This window comes from Megalops cyprinoides, chromosome 13 (genome assembly GCF_013368585.1).
Source record: "Megalops cyprinoides isolate fMegCyp1 chromosome 13, fMegCyp1.pri, whole genome shotgun sequence".
NCBI lineage: Eukaryota > Metazoa > Chordata > Actinopteri > Elopiformes > Megalopidae > Megalops > Megalops cyprinoides.
In genome coordinates, this window is record NC_050595.1 from 9074598 (window position 1) to 9094382 (window position 19785).

Genomic DNA, 19785 nt, shown 5'->3' on the forward strand with positions numbered 1-19785 from the left:
GCTGTCATGCCATGCTCACAGCCTGGCACCAGCAGCCAAGAGCCATTCCTGGGACCACAAATGCCATGTGAATAGCGTTAATCACTTTTCAACACTTGAAATGCATGTCCATGAATGGGAAACCCTGGACCTTTTCGCTGGGCAGTTGTGTCTGGAAAATGCAGTGACCTCAGCTGATGAACATTTAATGACTCTCCCCAATGAAAAATCAGCCGTTCAATCAGCAAAACATTGTTGCCTTTCCTTCTGCTGCCTCGCGGGTGACTCGTCATGTGAGGCCCGCATGTGAATGACACAAATGGCACGAGAGCGCTAATCTCGCCTTTCATTTCCCAGTCAGCCCGCAGGTTACCCCCCCCCACCTCACTGCCAACCACCCCCCCCACAAATGCGCTGAGCGTTCCGCCCAGCCGTAATCAGCCTGCCCTTTGATGTGCGGATTACACGCGTGGGCTAGCTGTGACTTGTTTTAATCTGTAATGTTCTTAGCGCAGCGGCTCCGCGGTATGAAGCTGGTCAGGTAGGAGACGGAGGAGGAGATGTTCTCTCGCGCGCTCTCCAGAGCCGCATCTGCAGAGGGGTTCTCCTTAAAACACTCACGCTGAGTGCAGGCTCGGTGCTCCGCTGCACCGGAGCCGTTTCATCTCAGGCACGACTCCACGGGACTCGGGCCTTGTTTGCGGTAGATGATTATCGTTGTCTCTGACATCGGAAGCCATGTCTTTTGCAGGATGCGGCCAGCAGTGCGCGCACGGTGAAAGGCAATCAGCTTCGCGGTTATGAAATGATTGATTCAGCTCCTGTGATTATTAGTTGCTCTGCAGCAATGGAACGCGTTTGGCCCTAGGCCGTGGGCAGGAATCGAATGCCTGTGAAAGAAGCTACGGGGAATCTGAAATGTGTCTGTGTTCAGCCTTGTGGTATTGGGGGGGGGCTGATGCATCAACACATCAATGTTCCGGCGAATGGAAATGTCTTTCTGTTGGCTGGGGAAGAGGGGTATCGCTCTGTGTTTTTACCGTGGGTCCTACAGCTCAGAAAGCATGCGCAGCTCCCTGCTTCAGAATGATGGTGTTGCACTGTCAGCTGAGAGACGAGCGAGCCTGGAAACTGAGGTTGATTGAATGGATGTGAATGTGTAGTGCAGAAGGCTGGAGATGAAGACGAGCTGGGCTGAGCTGAAGGGAATTGAGAGGAGTGTTAGTTCTCGGGGGAAAGAAGTGGAGATGGAGAGTCTCATTGGTTGAGAAGGAGCTTGCGTTTCAGGGCCTCAGAGGAGGAGACAGGGGGATGCTGTAGCTAAGCTTTTGCTGAATATCCGCATCCCTTCAGCCTCGTAGCTTGTGTGTCTAGAATCTCTGGGTGCTATGCTGGAGAACAGAGCCAGCACTACATATCTGAACACACTGTGCTCTACAGAGCTCTATGTGTGTGAATTCTGGGCACTTCTTCCCCGGCTCCCCCTGTTGTAGTTTCTGACTGCATTGTGTCGAGAGTCTCCCTCAGCAACCACAGAGCCGATGTGCACAGCTGTGGTAGGGAAACCACGTGCGCTTCTGGGGAACCTGCCGAAACGCGAGCGGCGGGGATTTCCGCCCACCTCCGATCGAGCTCGGCGCAAAAACACGCGTCTCTCTCCCTGCACGGTAGCGGCGAGGTCTTCTCACCTACCCCCCCCTTTCTCACCGCAGCCCTCTTTCCTCCTCTCTTGCAGGCTGACATCGCTGCCCTCCTCCTCCTCTTCCTCCTCCTCCTCCTCCTCCCCACTTCCTCAGCAGCCATGGCCTCCAAGCCCCACCCCCCACTCATGAAGAAGCACAGCCAGACCGACCTGGTGAGCCGCCTCAAGACCCGCAAGATACTGGGAGTGGGCGGCGAGGACGACGATGGGGAGGTGCACCGGTCGAAGGTCAGTGCTGCTCGGGGACGTGCTTCGTTTTTCCATGGCTTTGTCTCTGTTTGAGCGGCCCCCCAGGGGTGTTTACCTTGAGCATATTTGTCCTTCTCAGCACTCATTACATTAAAGCAATTCCTGCTCTAACTCCGCACAAAGCAGGAGAGCAAAGTTTCCAGAGCATCCCTAAGGTCCTTGATAGATCAGCACATCCCCTGAAACACCTGCAGCTTTTAAGTCAGCCTCACCCCCTACTGAGCAAGGTACGGTACCAGTCAAAAGTTTGGACACACCTTCTCATAGTAGGATTTTTTGTTATTTTTACTATTTCCCACATTTTGAGTAATAGTAATGACATCAAATCTATGAAATAACACTAATGGAACTATGCAGACCAAAAAAGTGTTACACAAATCAAAACTGTCTTATATTTTAGATTCTTCAAAGTAGGAAAAAGTATTTTTTACGATTCTTTTTTTTTTTTTTGAAAGAAATACATACATAGGTATCAACTTCACTATTTATATCTGTCTAAGAAACAAATTTCAAGCATTTAAGCATAAGTCTTGAGACCAAAATGTCTTTGAATGCATGTTCCTCATTATCTTAATCAGGTGTGTCCAAACTTTTGACTGGTACTGTACCTCCACATGCTGAAAACCCCTAATAGAGTCCCACTGCTCTGATTCTCTCGTTTGTGTTTATATGCACATACAGATAACACAGACAACACTGCAATCTTAACAAAGATCCCCTGGGATCAAAATGTCGTTTGTGTGTGCTGACAAAATCACCTGGGAACGTAAGGGTAGTGTGTGGACTTGTGGATTTGTTGTTTGCAGTTTACGCTCTAGTCCCACACCTAATCAAACTTAAGGGATGTGCATGTGATTATTTGCTGTGAACGCTAATTGCTCCATTAGCAGCACCTTCAAAGAACAGCCCACAAGTGGCTGGGTGTAACTAAATGGTTGTTCTTGTCTTTTCTGTGCATCAGTCAGTCAATTGCAGCTGAGTGGAGGTGTGGTAGGCAGGAAAAGCTGTGCGTGTGCATGTGTTGGGTCGTTATAAAATTGATCAGTATCTGCAAGGACTTGTTCTGAGGAGTCATATACAACTGCTCCCACTGACCTTGGCAACTAGACGCAATGGAACCTGGAGTTATTAAGATGCCATCATGCTAAAACCATGGTTTTAATTGGGTTAAACTTATATTTGCTAATACGCTGCCGTTATAGTGACAATGCCTGCCCCCCAGAAGCAGGCAGACATAAAGTGCTGCAGCCTGCCCTTCTCTGACAGTGATTGGTTGTTGCTCTGCGGCTCCGCGTGGGTGATTGGCTCGCTGCCATGGCATTGATCCCCCCACCTCCCGCCCCTATCCTGCACGCGGCATCCGTGGATGCAGTAAACACAGAGCCCGCTGAAGCCCGTCTCCATCTCTCTACCCACCGCTCGCAGACACCCCCACACGTCTCTTTGAGACGAGATGAATCAGGTTCCTCCATGCCTCTGAAACCCAGAATTCATTTCACTCTGTTCTCAGCCACCCCAGTTTTTTTTTTTTTTTTTTTGCGTTGGAGCCACTGCAGTGGGTTGCCATGGGGTGTGATTGATCCACCATGTCGAAGTGAGTTTGCAGCAGGTAGCCACAGGAAAACCACTGCACATGGTGCCCACTGCTACAATTAGCAACGAATATTAAGGACAGCACGCAACAAAGAAGCATATGCGCTTATTTAATGTTTTGGAAGTAATGTAATGTTAGTTCTTACAGGACTGGATTATTCCGTGTGTGTGAAAAAAGGAATTAAGATGACAAAGCCATCAAAGCAGACCTTATTAATAGATGAAAGAGCCAGACAAGGGAGCCAAGAACCCACACTCACATAAGCAGCACTGAAATATTGATTTATGAGAATATTTTGTTTCTGAAGCCAGGTGTGGGATTTGCTATCAGAGCGTAAGTTTCAAAGAGCAGCTAAATGAAGTTACAGAATTGCTTTAGCAAAATATGAGTGATTTCTGATTGAAATACTTGGTGTGCTTGACTTCAACCATAACAAACTCTATCCCCTGGGGCTGAAAAATATGTGCTGAACTATCTCTTATTCCTAAACCCAGATTTTGGAGTTTTTTCTTCTAACTGTGGTATATTCAAGACACATTGCACTGGCTCCTCAATAATTGATCAGAAGCAACAGTCATGGTTGGCTGTCCATGCACATTGACTGCTTATGAGGAGAGTTTCCTGCTTTAAATTTTTCAGATGCTTTCACTCACATTTGTTCGACGGGAAAAGGCTGACATCCAGCTGAAAGGTATCTCAGCAGTTGACATGGTAATCACAGCCATTTTGTCATTCAGACAGTTTTCTGCATCAGACTCTTTCTCATCCCCTTTTAATGTGGATCTGTACATTTCTCAGCACCAGGGAGACTGTGCTTGGCAAATCCTCAGTGCCTTTGTGAAATGTTTTCCGCAGTGAAAATGAGACCCATTTTTTTTCCTCCGCTGCTGGAGAGCAGAGACAACCCAACAAGATTTTGTCTCCATTAAGTATACACTGTGTATTGTCAGTATAATCGCAGGGAAAAGAGTTACAGAGGTTTCTGTTTAGAGATTCCCCATTAAATCTGAATGAAACAGCATCACAGGATAGAGGTATTTTTCTTGTTGCTTGGAAGGTGGTTGTGAGGAATTCCTGGCCAGTGTTATGGATGTCATTGCCCCCCTTAAAAAGAAGAAAGCCACCCCTTTGAGCAGCTGTCTCATCTCATTGGCCAGTGAGGGTAAATTTAGGATAAATTTCAGAAGGGCGAATTCAGCAGAATTAAATGAGTATGGCCTTTTCACTGTGATTTGGCTATCTAGCAGCACTGAAATCCCTCTTGACCTGCTCTCTGGACCCTAGAGAAGCATTCTTTACCTATGCTGTGTCATCCCCCTGCCTGGTCTGGCATTACTGGACCTATGGGCTATGCATAAACCTTTGCGTTTTGATGTGGTTGCGAGACAGGTCAGCTTCAGTCACAGTTGTATTGTGTCATTCAGCCCTATGTTTTAGTAGTTGACCTATCAGCATTAATTTCCTTATGAGAGCAATATAGTAGTTGTTATTATTGTTGTTCTTGTTGTCATATTGTTCAGTTTGCTGCATATTAATTATTGCTTTTTCCAGCAGGTTTCTGGTTCCAGCACTCCTAAACCCTTGAACTAAACTCCTCAGAGTTTAGACGAACATTAAGTGTCTGTCAGGATGCCTGGGTGGGAACAAAACCCTGCTGATACTGCAGTCCCAGTGGACCTGAACTGAGCAGCTAGAACCAATGCTTACACAATTTCAGCTCCTTGCAGAAGCACTGCAGGATTTTAGTGGAAGTAATCCTTCTGCAAAGATTTTTTTTCTGCAAAGAGATTCTCTCTCCTCAAAAACATTTCTATTTTGCAATCCCAAATTCTTCTCCTCCTGAAAATAAATCGTGGCAGCGTTCTCCTTTAATCTCTCCCGAGCAGGGTTATGTGTAGTCCTTTTTCCTTCCATTCCACCAGTCCACTGTTGATGGTTAATAACAAACTGTTGCCGAGTAGCTGGTGCTGAATAATTGGAAAACAGTGTAAAACAGCCCCTGAAATGACTCATGCTGTATGATGGGAAGGCGAAAGATCAGTAAGTCTTAAAATGAAACCTCTAGCTCCCCAACAGCAATTTATAAAACAAATCAGTTTACCGCCAATCATTAGTGAGTAATTCTCATTAGGTTTGAATCTTGCAAGAGTAACTTCTTAGGGCATCTGTCTCTGCCCTTTTTCTGGAATGAGTCACGAAATGAACAGTAATGCTTGTCATTTTGTGTGCTATTTTGTTGCTTTTATAAGATTTGCAGAATTATTCCTGGCAAACACCCGAGGTCCAATTAATGGGCAGTGGGCACAAATTGCATTTCACTTATCTGAGGTAGTATCCATAATTTAAAAAGTGGGCCATGACATATTCTCTTGTTTATGTGTGTTTAATGTGGACAAATACTCTAAACATATAGGTGACACTATCTAGAAATGAGTGATTCTCTTTTTATTTAAAGTACAACACAACATATAGTCACCATTTTAAGGAATATGTAACATAGATATAAACATAATAAAAAAAAACATTTGAAAGCAGAATGCATTAGACTACAGATCTGTCAATAAATTTAATAATATTAGCCAAGTACATTCTTGAAGTAGTATGATAACCCTAGCACTGTTTTCTTGCACACCCAACCCTGTCCTTTGGGCATACAAACAAACAGCCACATCTGAAACCATGTCAGACCTCTTTGTCTCCATTAAAACTGTCCTGCATTTTTACCCAGCAGGCACTGGGATTTGAATAAATGGGAAAGCCTGCTGGGAGAGATCGGCTCACCATGCGCGAATGCTGAGGATTAGCAGTGTGTGAGGATCTGTGTATTTAATTACTGTTTTTAGCCTGGAAAGCTTAAACACAGGTGCTGACACAGGGACACTGCACTAAAATATAATATTATTATGTATTACATTGTAAAATGTAATATATTACAATGTAAAAATGTAATATATTGTTAAAGTTAATGTTTATGCCAACATTTAGAGGTCTCTGTTGGGTCTTAGTGGATCCTTATGTCCTTGGTTTTATAATGCAATATCGGGAAGATTTTTTTTGCTTGGAACCAGGTGGGTATTGTTTACGCACAGTTACCGTGAGTGGGAGGAATAGTCAGGGGAAATTAACTGAGTGTTAATGTGGACCTGAATCAATACCTCGTAGGGAACACTCATTTGAACGGCATGATGGCATCATTTCTTAAAAGAAAAGGACGTGTTTGAACATGAGACTTTGTGGTTGTGGGAGGACAGTAGTGTATGTGACAACCCCTTTGAATAAATCTTAAACATTAGAGCATTATGGGCTTTTGATATCGACATAGTGATGCGAAACAGTTGAATTTGGTGCTTAATTGTCTAAATTGCCATACCAGCAGAACATCAGTTTTTTCCCAGCCTGCCTCATGTTGTTATTACACTGCCTCAGACTCTGAGGTAGACCAAATGTAATGAATTTGTCTTTTAGATTGAATTATTTTTATGACCAGCTATTTTGTCATAGTTTAAAAATCAATCCTGGCTCTCCCATATTGCTGCTCAAGAAGAGGAATAGAGGGCAGAAGAGCTATAAAAAGAGCCGTCTGTAACTGGAGCCTGGATAGCACAGAGGGTGCCATTGTCCAGGTATGGGGCAGTGCCAGTGGCTGCCGGCTAGCTTTAAAGGCCAGTGATTGACTGGGCTGATGGAAAGTGTTTGTAGTCCTGGAATCCCCTCCACTGACACATCATATCCTCCCTATGGAAGTGTAGCCCTTTCCTTGCTCCCCTGTAGACCACAGTGGAGTCACTCACAACAAATAAGGCAGGGGTGTAATGTGACGGTGGGTTGTAGGGACGTGCACGTCCTTAAAGCCAAACACTCCTGGCCTCTCGTGTCCCAGAACCCTTAGTTCTGTGCTGTCCTCATATCTACTTACCCATGAAGTGGGTTGAAGTTGAGGTCATTTTCTGTTTGTTTATGTTGTGAAATGTGAACAGTAAATCAGTCTTGTTTGTGACCCAAACTCCCACCTCTCTCCGTGCCATTCCTGTCAGCGTTACTCTCAGGCTTCGTCACATGCTGTTCAGCAGGACCCTTGAGGTCACAGATCCTCACAATCTCACCAGAGGTAAATTAGAATATATTTTGTCTCTTGTGCGTCGTTTCTGTGTGAAGGCTCCTTGCAGACGTCTGGGACGACGGTGCTGATGAATGCTAATGCTGATGAAAAAAAATCACGTCTTACTGACAAAGCATTGGGAAGAATGACCGAGATCACGATGTGTTTTCCCTCTGAGCTGGCTCACAACATGATCACAAGGTCGAAGTAAATGGGCTGGAGCTCATTACTGCGCAGTCATTGAGAAAACCTAGCCGTGGTGTCCCGCATTCCCTCTTGGCCCCATGTGCTGTGCCCTGGAGGCCAGACAACAAAGCTTATGCTACTCTTACAGGTGTAGAAGGGTAACAGTTCAAACTGTTGGTGCGGTTCACTGATTTCAGTCCCCACAACAAGCAGAGTTTCCACAGTCCTTCGAAAATTCTTCAAAATATTGCCACCCAGGAAAGTCATGGGAAGTGGTCAACTATCCCACCACCCATGGAAGGTCATGGAAAATTGCCCAAGTGAAAAACAGTAAAGGCTGCTCTTATCCTCTTGCTAATTTGCTAGCGATGTCAGTGTTCTTGTGTTTCTAACACATTGACTTGCTTGTACAGTGCACCGACGCACAGAAAGACTGTAGAATGGTACTTGCTGCCAGAGGAACCCAGAAAATGTTTCTCTAAGCATGCATTTCCAAAGTGTTTTTGTCCATATTTCCACTTTCTTTTCTGGGGAGCCCATGAATAGGTATTTTAATATTGTCACAATAAAAGCACTCATTTCCCCTTTACCGCTAGTTTCCATTAGCAATGTTCAACAACACTTTGATGACCCCAGGGGGTACAAGTCCAAAAATATACTGCATTTCCATCAGATTAAATTTACATGCAGTTAGCTCCCAAAGGGCATCAGAGGTGAACTCCTTTTCAGCGATCAATGTCTCTGTCTGGCTGGGCATTTTCGATGTTCACTTTGATGTTCTCTTCAGATCCAGTTACCAAAAACAAATTCTGCTGGGGGCAGATCACACTGCATCACATGGGAGTTTTCCCAAACTTCCCTCCTCTTTCATCATGGTATGACAAACATGCCTACGTCAGCCAAATGTAGTGCAGTCACACCCTGGCTACAACAACTAATAATGTACATAACCAGCCATGCCTTAAGCTACCTGCTTTCAGCACTACCCACCTGTGAGTAGCAATCACAGAGTGGCCCATCTAAAGTGCACCTGGACACAGATTGGTGGAAAAAAGCCATTACATTAACAGTACTCTGAAAATGTCATTGAAAAGCAAAGGAGAATGGAACCCTGAAGAAGTCTCAATTTATATGCAAACTAGTTTTGATTCCGATTCTAATTATATGCTTTTTTTATTTACCTATTTTGCATTTTTATAAGAGAATTCATAACACAAGAGTAGACTATAGGAACAACTTGGCTGAACGACATACTGTATGTGGTGAGTTCCTTCCCCTGCAGGGAAAGAAAGATAGTAAGAGATAAAAAAATGACAAAGAAAGGTACGGAGAGTTGCAGAGGAAGATGATGAGAGAGATGGAAAGACGGGGAAGAGTGAAACAGGACAGGAGGAGAATGACAACTAAGAAGAATAGGTTGATGGAATAGGTTAAATGGAAGGTGAAGGAATTACAGTGACAGAGAGGAGAGGTACGGAAATGAAAGCTCGGTAAAGCAAGAGGTCTCTGGGGACACCATCGCTTTTCGTGGAAGAGCAGTGATGTTTTTGTAATTATTCCTGAACGAGAGCGGGGAGGATGAACATTTGCATTATAATGGGATGTAGTTCTGTATAGTTGGGTGACCTTTGACCTTGTGCCTTTTTAGGGAGTTGATGAGGTGTATCACTGTTCTGGTGAGTATTCATTGTTTGAATATGGTTTGTATTGGGAAGGAAATTGCAAATGGATAAGGGCAAAAGTCCACATTTATATGGAAATGTAGTTCGATGCCCAGTTGTGTTGTGTCTTTTTTAATAGCTGTTGTGTAAGATTGTGGTCTGGCTGTGCTGTCCTTCATTATTCACAGGGTTTGCATTCCTACCTGTTCAGGGTGTTATTTGGTGGGAGTTACTGCTAGTGTTCATATATGGCAGGGAGGATGTGGTATGTCTGCCTGTCTGTAGAGTCACCACGTTTGAAAACGGGGGTGATTATCAGTGTCCCTGTCCTTGGGAGGGGCAGAGACAGCAGGCTTTTGGATGCAAATGTTTATGAAATGAAGAGATGCAGAAAAATGAAAGGCTTGGGCGTTCATTGATCTGGAATAAAGGTCACATACTGTATATATCCAGGGTATTACGATTTTGTAGAGAGACAGTGGTTTTGGAAACTCAGTCCAGGGATGGTAACATTATTTGAAAAATCGTGTGCTCTCGTTGTTAATTTATTTCAAAGACTCAGGAAAGTTTGTGCTTGTGTTTAGTCAACTTTTTTAAATAAACATTTACCTCAATGATTATCTGACTGATCGCAATGGAATTATTCACTGTAAAATCAGTTTTCTTTTCATTTTGGTGTTTCAGATTGTACCAAAATGCAATGCCAATTCCCCATTGATGGCTGTCAGCGTCCACACTTTATCTCATTCCATGTGATGATGCATGCATTGATCTGATGTCTCTGACAGCCACGGCTTCTTATCTCGATACAGCTGTGTGGTGTTATAAGGAGACCTATTGATGTACAGATTTGAAACTGCATACAGGTTGATAAGACAGTACACTGTCATCAGCGCGCTCAGAAATGTTGCCGTTACTCTGGACACAATTATGTGATAGTGCAATCCCATGACGTTTGCAGCGGTGATGTCAACCCTGACTGCCCCGATAGACTGCAACCTCAAAACTAATTTCTCCGCAAAATTCCATTGGCAAAGGTGGTAGAATGGATGAGTGATCATAATTTGTAACTAAATGAAATTATGAGGCTAAATATAGGTTTCTATTAATACATACAGTGCTGGAAGACCTAATTAATGGAATGTCTGTTTCCTGTTAATCTCCATCTGTGAATACTCCCAGATAAAAATGAACTTGTTCTAATTAAAAAAAAATCTCAGTAATTTTCACTCTCATCTCTGTGTTCAACAGCCTATTTACAATTAAAAATGTTCAATATTGTGTTGAACAGTGTATTGAAGAAGAAAGGTACAGTGTATAGTGTATCGATGGATAGTGAATCGATATGTCTTGAAAGGTTTTGTTCTCAAAATGAAGTTTGCAGTAAGTAAGTCACGGCGCTGTTTAAAGTTTGAAAACCCCCTTTTGTCTTGCAGATCAGTCAAATGCTTGGCAACGAAATGAAATTTGCCGTGCGAGAGCCGGTCGGGCTCAGGTAAGAGGACTCCTGCTGTTTGAAGCAACAGTGACACCTCTGGTCAGAGACAATTCTGAGTGCCGAGCAGCGATTTCTCAGGTCACGGCATCAACAGGGCCCGTTGGAGACTACATTAAGTGGGAAAAAATGGATGGGGGAATGTCTACCCTTATGCATGTAGGCGCTCACTGTGCTCTGGGCAACACGCTGCTGTGACATTTGTGTCTGCGGCTGTTTTTAGAGAACTATTGCTTTGTTCTGCTCTAAAGTGTGTCTCATTGCAGGATGTGGATCCTCTTTTCAGCCGTCATGTTCACACTTATGGCTTTAATGGTGAGTAGCGGAGGTGCTGTATTAAGAGTACAGGAGCGTATAAAGATAGGAACAGGCCATTAAGCCAACCTTACTCAGACTATCCATTTCCCTACCCATTATGTATGTACATTATAACTGACATATCCATTCGTTGAAGGGAGTTTTGTTTAATTACCTTGCGCTAGGGGAAAACAGCACTGCTTCTGCCAGGGATCTGAATGCGGCAGCCGTTCTCTGATCGCTACTGCCTTTGGCTAGATGGAACTAGATGTGATGATTACCGAGAATATATGCATTTATAGACGTGTTTACCCTCTGTCCCCTTTTTGAAAGATTCCCACATTGGCTGGAAGCGGTAGGGAATCAAGAGCTTTTCTTTTCCTCCCGGTTCAGCTGGCTGCGATGGGCAATGCTGATGAGCAGTCGGAATGTCAGCGTTAAGAGAAAGGCCGTCAGCCTTGTCAGACAGGGCTGCCTTCTGCATTAGCCGTGTAGGCTTAATTGGCCCAGAAGTCCAGCGCGGAGCTTAGGAGAGAGGATGTGGGCTGTGATAGGCAGTGGGAGTCCAGGCCGGCTCTAATTAGACTGCTCCGCACCACACAGATGTTTTCTGCTCTGCCGTGCGTTACAGAGAGGCCGCTAACTGGGGCCAAAGCAGGACATTCTATGCCAGTGCAGCGCTGATATCCTGCAGAAGAGTAGGGGTACCCCTGCGCACTGCCCCTGTTCGTCCCCCTCCAAGCATGCATTATTTTAAAGTTGGTACAGTTTGCTAATTAATTTGAATGTTTAAGGGACCGCTTAAATTTGATTGCCTGTACAGGGTTTAAACTATGGAACATACTGTTTTTTTCATTCTACTTATAGGAGAACAAGAAGTTCAAAAGCACACTGCGTGAAACTGTGCCCCCTAGACACATCCCAAGTGACCCTAAATGTCTGATCGTTGCTCCATTTCTTGCAGGCACTGGCACTCCCTAACCAGCTCTATGAGGTGGTGTTTGATGATCAACTTTCTGCCACAAGAGTCTCTGTTCGACTGTTTGGAGGAGCGCTGCTCAGTAAGTAGTTCCATTCCATCCGCAGTTCCATTTTTAAACTGAGCCTCTACATTCCAGTACATTTCTGCTGTTCTTTGTGTCCCCCTGCTCTGATCCCTGCAGGTTTCTGTGTACTATTGCTCTGATTCCTGTTGTTCTCTGTATACCGCAGCTCTGATCCCTACAATTTAATGTGTACTGCTCTGGTTCTCGCTTTTCTCTGTGGACTCCTGCTCTGATGCCTGCTATTCTCTGTGTACTCTTGCTCTGGTTCCTGCTGTATCCCTTAGAGCACAATGGAGAGGTATGATCCGCTCAACTGGAATCATTTAGCACTGAATCTGTAAGAACCTCTGATTGCTGTAACAGATAAAATAATTCACTAATCTTGCCCCAGTCGCATTATTTCTAAACAACATTAAGTACAATGATTATAATCATTTATTAATGACCAAATCACATCAAAATCTGAACCAGAGAATCCGATTATTCATTAATGTTTTACAGCACGATTTAATATTTAATCATCATGCAACAGTCTTCTTTCAGCCCTTCCAAGGCAGTGAAAATCGGTGATGAAATGCATATTCATTCTTCTTGTGTAATGATGGCTGAACTGGGTTGGACTGGTTGGGTGGACTGCTGTACGTTTGACAGAGATAACAGCATCAGAGCAGGATGGCAGTAGGATCAGATCTGCGATTGTGTTTGGAAGAGGCCGTAGGAGGAGATGTATACAAGTGCATGCAGCTCCCTTGTTTAATCATTTGTAAAATGGGCTCTGTATGTCCTCGGCAAGCGCGAAGGCACATAACGGAAATCTGAGTGTGCCTTGCAATTATTCCCAGTGCCCTCTTTCTGCTCCCTGCATCGGGGGACAGGAGTGAGAAATTGGATTGGAGATGCGAGTGATTATTACAGTAGCCTTTGCTAGGGCAATAAGAAGTGCTGTGACGGCATGGGACGAGGGTGACGCCCGAAGGCACCACTTATCACACCAGGGACGGGGGGGGGGGGGGGAGGCTAGAGCCTATGGGAGTGCGAAGCCACAATGGAATCAGAGGGAACAGCCCCCCCCCCCCTAACTGAAGCTGAGCTCGCAGTCATCATCTCGGCGGAGGTCTTCCTGATCACTTGCAGTTTTTTCAAACAATAGTGTTGCAAAAACAAAAGCGAAGGCGCACTTTTACTGATTTCATACACAAGTGATGCCTTTTCCAGTGCTTCCTACGCTGTAGGCGGCGTGGGTGATTTTTTGCAAAGACGCCATTGCCGTGCCGGAGCTGCGCCAGACCTTGCTGTGACTGTTCCACGGGGACGCCTCCTGGGGTACAGCTGCACGTGCACAGCGCCCTTCCTATCTATAGATGCAGTGCTGCCTGGTGGGTGGCATCCATGCAGTGTCTCCTGCGCTTCCAAACCCACGTCCTGAGCTCCTGCCGAGCCGCAAGGTGTGAGCCGGTGTGAGACGGTCTCCGATTGGACAGCGCCTCTTTAATCAATGGCCAAGAGGACGGAGCTACGCACCAAGGAGAGGTGGAGATAATCTTCTGGGCAGATGGCGCCCAGCGGGTGGCAGGGGGGGCGTTTGGAAGGAGGAGGGAAATGTATGTATGTATATTCTGCTTGCCCTCCCATTCAGGCATGCCCACCGAAGAAACCTCCTGCATGGCAGAACAGGTTGGAGAAGCAAATGGAAAAGAACACCTGTTGGCGAACCAAAATCGATGGTGACGGCATCTGAACAAATGCACTATAGAATGAAGTGAATTTACTGCGAGATGATAAGCAGTCCTGACGGACATTTTTGGGATGCATTGAAGTTACAAGAAGGCGCTATGAAGGCACTGTGGAGAGCCAGGTTGTTCAGCTTTCTTCTGGGAGGGATATGGACACTTGTGGAGGGGGGCAGCTACATAGAAGACCTTGCCACCCCAGCTGACACCCCTCATTTCCCATATTGTGGAATTTTCCCTATGGTAGGATACTGCAAGGAAAATAAAGAACCATGACCACATCTTCAGCTGTGATACATGATCCTCTTTTTTTCTATGAAATATGAAACCCTGCAGTTAGCAGAAAGTTTAGTACAGGGCCCTCTGTGTGACCCCTTTGCTTCCTTCTCTCCACAGGCATCTCACTAATCATGTGGAATGGCCTGTACACCGCTGAGAAGGTCATCATTCAGTGGACCTTGCTGACGGAAGCCTGCTACTTCGGAGTGCAGTTTTTAGGTGAGTGCCAAGGCTGTTGTGCAGGGAGGAGAATCCTCAGGCCCCCTTTTACTGTTACAAAGCTGTGAAAAAAATTCTGTACTGATTCGCAGTGTGTCCTTGCGTGTTGCGCTGTTATTACCTGTAATCACAGTGCCCTCTGGTGGCAGGGACCTAGAAGTACAATGTACTCTACAATTGTGTACTATTGTGAGAGACAAAGGCAGAGAGGGCAGCACCTCTCTGTCTTAAGTAAGTTATCATGGAGTTACTGCAGTCCATCAACGTGGCATTGTGTTTGGTTTAGATTAAAAAAAAGAGAACATGATAGCATCTCTATTAATATGTGGATGGGCCTACGGCATGTTGCTTGCCTGTGACTGTTAATACAGTTAAACCCATTTAATACATTTGAATACATTTAAAGGAAACATGCTGTTTGTGTCGTTGCAGTGACATCCATCATCCTTATGGAGACTGGCTCTGTGTCTAATGCCGCCATCCTACTCCTCCTCAGTCAAGTGCTCTTCCTCATCGTCACCCTTGCCTACTACTACCACCTAGGACGTCGGCCCAAAAAGATCTGAGGCTCTCCCGATGCATTGTGGGACGGGTCACGGGATATGGATTTGAAACAGCAGTGAGGAAAGAGGCTGGATGGAAAGCGAGCAGCATGTCCACCATCACACAGACCATCACCCCCCCCAGGGACCAATTAAAATCACGCTCTATTTAAATTGACTCTTAACAGTTGCTTTCTCACTGATACCAGAACTGCAAATATCAGTTTGAAAGCTGATGTAGTTAGTAACCACAAGTCTTTGTGTCTGGTCTCTTTGCTTTTGTTGATTCTGCACAGCACGTAGGACTCTCTGTGGAGGTAGAAGATAATATGATGTGCACGTTTGCGATAGGGGCAAGAACATGTGGCTTTCTTAAAATACATACTTTAAGACTGCCAATGTTTTCTTCCCGGACCTCTACTGTCTTTCTCTAGCTTGGTCTGACTGTGTTGCCTTTTGTATTCAAAGAGTGCCCTGTCCATGTCTGTCACAACTCAGTGGTCATCACCGATGATGTAGTCAGCTAAACAAAACATTGTAGCTCACTGCCAATGCAGCCCAAACTAGCTATGTGTTACTTTGTCGCTTTAGTATATCTGTTATCATTACTTGATGCACTTAGCACTAATTGTATGATTTAAATTGTAAGGCACTGCAACTTTGCAGTGGCTGTATGTCACACAAGCTAGTTTGCTGTTGTTGAAGGTTTTTTTTTGTGCTAGCCCTGTTTTGTTGTGCTGCAGTATGAAATCCTGTTGATGTTATGAATTGCCTGCTAGCCTTTTTCTGTAATAACAATGATTTATTGCTATTCAAATGTTTGTTTTCATTGTACAATATACGTTGTGTATTTCTGTGCTGGTTATTACAGATGTTAGTGCAACAGAGAACAAGGGCATTTAAAGGATTGTTTTTTTCAGTGCCACAAGTTTTTTGTTTGTCTTTGGGAATCAGTCTTTAATTCACAGTCAGAACATTTGGGGACTGCTCATACTTATGAAATAGCTAGCTTTGTAAGTAGTATTCATAACGTACAGGTTAGAAATATGTTTTCTTTGTGGTCTCAGGATGTAATGCAGAAAACTAGTATCTTGAACCTAGACCACCTCCCTTTGTGGGGTAATGTTAGGTCAAAATGTGCTCATTGAGTCTGTCACCCAAACATGTCTCATTTCAGTTTTTTTTCTTCTCCAGTGTGAAAGTCCTGTTTCCACAATTCAAACTTTTGTGCTATGTATACATAACAGAAACAAATGGCTTCTTATTTTGTGTTTTAGTTTTTTAATATCATATTTCTATGGTTTGTTTTTCATTCTTGTGTATTGAACTGAGGCACTTCTTGTAATGAATTTATTTGTATGAATTTCTGCAAAGGCTTTGATGTGCCCGCATTTCCCAAGGTGTTTCACACACCTTTGAGCTAGCCAGAATATATGATGAGACGATCACCCTGACGGAAATCTCTTTGGAAAAGATGCTTCTCTTCAAAGACGAGAGGCTGAGATAAGCAACCTGTATCTGATTAAAGCAGAGAGCGCTCGCTAAAAATTCTGACTGAGAAAGGTGAGCGAGAATACCTGTGAGGTCAGGCATCACGGATTTTTCTCTGTCGGTTTAAAAAAGTGGGAGCGATCTCACCAAATCGAAACGCCCACCCGCCGAGAGCCATTGGATTACATGTTTCGTGAAAGGTTACAGCCGCCAACATTGGTTTTAGAAACATAGAACGAGCACGGCTCTGTCTTCAGCTTGAGACTGTAAACTGTAAAACGGGAAATTTGTGCTTGCGAGATTTCGTCCGGCAATGCAAATGGAAAATGATGTTATAGACATATCTTGACGTTCTGTTCCAACTAATGATCCTGAATTGCCCTTCGAATACAGACTGGAATTGTGCATGCTTTCGTGGCTTCAGCATTCGCTTGGATTGTGTTTGTGTGTGTCTGTGGTTAGATGCACTTTGAGTAGCATGGTTCAAGATAGAGGAACTTTTGAAGCTTGATCCTTATTGTAACATTGTACTTTGAAGCGCTGAGCATGTCTGGTGTAGCACATTGAACTGTACTGTTTTATTCACTACAGTATAGCATTCACACACTTATCAATGTAGCAGACCTTTCAGACACAACATATCTTTCGTCTTGCCTTAAAACTCGAGAGAAGACGGCACAAATTTACCTTTGTACTTGTTCATCTGAATGTAAATAGTGGTACAAAATAGGTGCTGGCGTTGTTTTGAAAAGCACAGGGAAAAATAGCTTCTTATTTGTTTGAGGCTGTGCAAAATGAAAAACTCCCTTCGTTGTGGGTACAGTAACCCCATTGTATCCCTAAATTGTCAAATTTTTAGATGGAAAGGTGGTCTTTAGATTTGCTGTTTTGGTGATAGCATGCATTTATGTCTCTCAAGTACGTAATAGTAGCATATCTCTTATTAACTTGAACCACCAAAACTAAAGCAGAGGATCAACAGACAGAGTGGGCCATGATGGAGGGTTTATAGTTTGGACACTAAATGATGCGCACACCAGTGTAAGAGACTGATTCCTCCTCGTAGCCACAGCCACTACTGAAATGTAGCAGTCTTGATGAGAGGAGCTGAAGTGTAAAGTTTGACTCCAGTCACCCAAGATCCAGCCACCAGGAGCAAGTGATGTGCTATCTACCTCCAAACTGGTTACAAGTGTTTTACTGAGAATGCAGGTTCGGAGCTGATGAGACAGGCATGAAGACAGAACCATGAAGTCACTTGCTTTATCAAAATTCTGTAGTTTTATTTGTTCATATGGAGCTAATGTTAAGTAGCAGGCGGCCTTGCTCGGCTCGTACACCTAATTAAAGGAAGGTGTTTCTCATCGCTGTTGTGGTGGGAGGTGATTCTGTCCCTGCTGAAGAGGAAACTCTGCTCTGTGAGCTTCTTCACGTTCAGGGACCTCAGCGCCCTGCATAGCTCAGGGCCAGCTTTTAAGCCCAGCGGCGGAGCCATCCGCTAACCACTGGAGCATCTGGAGTCTCTTTATGATATGGGTGGCTTATTAAAATGACTACATTCAGTGGCTTCTTTGGAAGGAGGAGTGGAAAGCAGTTGAGGAGTAGTAGTTATTTTGGCTGCCTCCACCTACTGCAGTGCGCAGATGTTCTGGTTTGTACAACAAGCGCCCCTGTCGTAAACGGGAAATTCAGGGCTTGCTTCGAGTGTGGCGTTTAATTGGCACTACTTTACTGCTTTGTGTGTCCCAACCTCCACGTCATGTCTCCAGGAAAGCTTTAATTTAGCAGTTCCTTGGTTTCTTTAGATATCCATAAAAATTTGTTTTGAAACTGCGTTGGGGCTTCATGGTCTTCCCTGAGTCAAAAGCGCATAGAGAAGTCTGTCTGAATCCATTCCTTCAACTGTATTCATAAACCATCTCTACTCACAGGGAAAGTGGGACTGTGGATCCAGAGCACATAGAGAAGTCTGTCTAAACCCATTCATTCAACTGTATTCACAAGGCATCAGTACTCAGGGGTGATATGTCACTGCTTTAGCAAAAGGGTTAAATGAAATGGAAGCTACAAAGTGTTTCTCCACTCTGCTGTTATGTGTTGAACCTGCCTCCCCTCCTTCACTATCTCTGTTGGTTTCTGGGGTCTCTTCCTAGCTAAAGTGTGCTGTAACTTTTTCATAGCGTTGCTATCACTTTGTAGCAGTTTGACAACGCTACTCCACGGTTACAGCAATGTTGTGAGAATGTTGTGAGTTAGCTGTGTTCAGAGCATCTATCGCAGCCACTTTGATGGTACAGCTGGGAAAACCCCAGCTTTCCAGCTGTATCTGGACAAAAATCAAACTGTATAAATGCTGTAATTATTGAACTGCTATTTGTTTGTTCTAAATGTATCTGTATATATTCTATTTGAAAGGAGAATGGTTGTTGTAGAGTTGCATTGTTTGGCTTTGCTTTTGAAGATAATTTAAATGACATATTGTACTTACCTACTTTTGGAAATAGCAAATGGAATATTGTGTATGTATTCCAAGAAGTAAATATTCTCTTTTTTGAAGCTTCTCTGTCTTTCCTGTGTTAAGTCTTATATGTGAACTGATATTTTCATTCACTTGTAAACAGCGTTTGATCACACACTTGTACATCAAGCTGTTAAATGCCACCGAAAATAAGATAAACTCTGCAATGAGTCACAAATGAGCACAGTTTCTCAAAAGCTGAGAACTGAATGTTTGATAGACATGTAATACTCTCGTTTACCTATGGGGGCAGTGTTGTGCAAAGATAACAACTTTTCTGGCTTTTTACACAATGTTCATACTGGCTACATTCAAGTGTAGTGTCAACTCTAAGTGTTTAAAAGCACCTTCAGATTTTGTCTACTTTATGGTTTCCACAGCTAATACCACCAGCATCAGTGGTTAACTTCCTCTTACTCTGCCTTTATGTATTTACCCATGTGGAAGGTCTGAAAACTACAAAAACATAGAAGCTTAATGAAATGTAATGGCTACGGGTATATAATTTGCAGTGCATTCCTTTTTCTGCCATGTTCAAATTACAGCTCATTCTAGTTGATAGCAATGACATGACCCAACTGGCATTCAAGCAGAGTTCCACAATGATAAGTTTGTTTGAAATACCGTAAGGTCAACTCTGCTTGTCAGGAGGAAATGAACGGTTTCATGTTAGGTAATTCACTTGCACATCAGTATAC

General features: G+C 44.0%; 1 protein-coding gene across 2 annotated transcripts in view; it reads left to right on the forward strand.

The window, feature by feature from the left end:
• The window catches only part of LOC118788430 (tumor protein p53-inducible protein 11-like), a 49975-nt gene extending 31080 nt beyond the window's left edge, over positions 1–18895 (forward strand). The window contains exons 1-7 of one of the 2 annotated variants that reach the window (XM_036544426.1): positions 612–682; positions 1715–1909; positions 10907–10965; positions 11232–11280; positions 12227–12323; positions 14435–14536; positions 14969–18895. In XM_036544426.1, coding sequence (XP_036400319.1) covers positions 1781–1909; positions 10907–10965; positions 11232–11280; positions 12227–12323; positions 14435–14536; positions 14969–15102 — 570 coding nt within the window. In that variant the 5' untranslated portion in view covers positions 612–682; positions 1715–1780 and the 3' untranslated portion in view covers positions 15103–18895. Of the gene's footprint in view, positions 1–611; positions 683–1714; positions 1910–10906; positions 10966–11231; positions 11281–12226; positions 12324–14434; positions 14537–14968 lie in introns of those variants that run through there. The other variant, XM_036544424.1, reaches the window with a different exon arrangement.
• Positions 18896–19785: the final 890 nt, after the last annotated feature.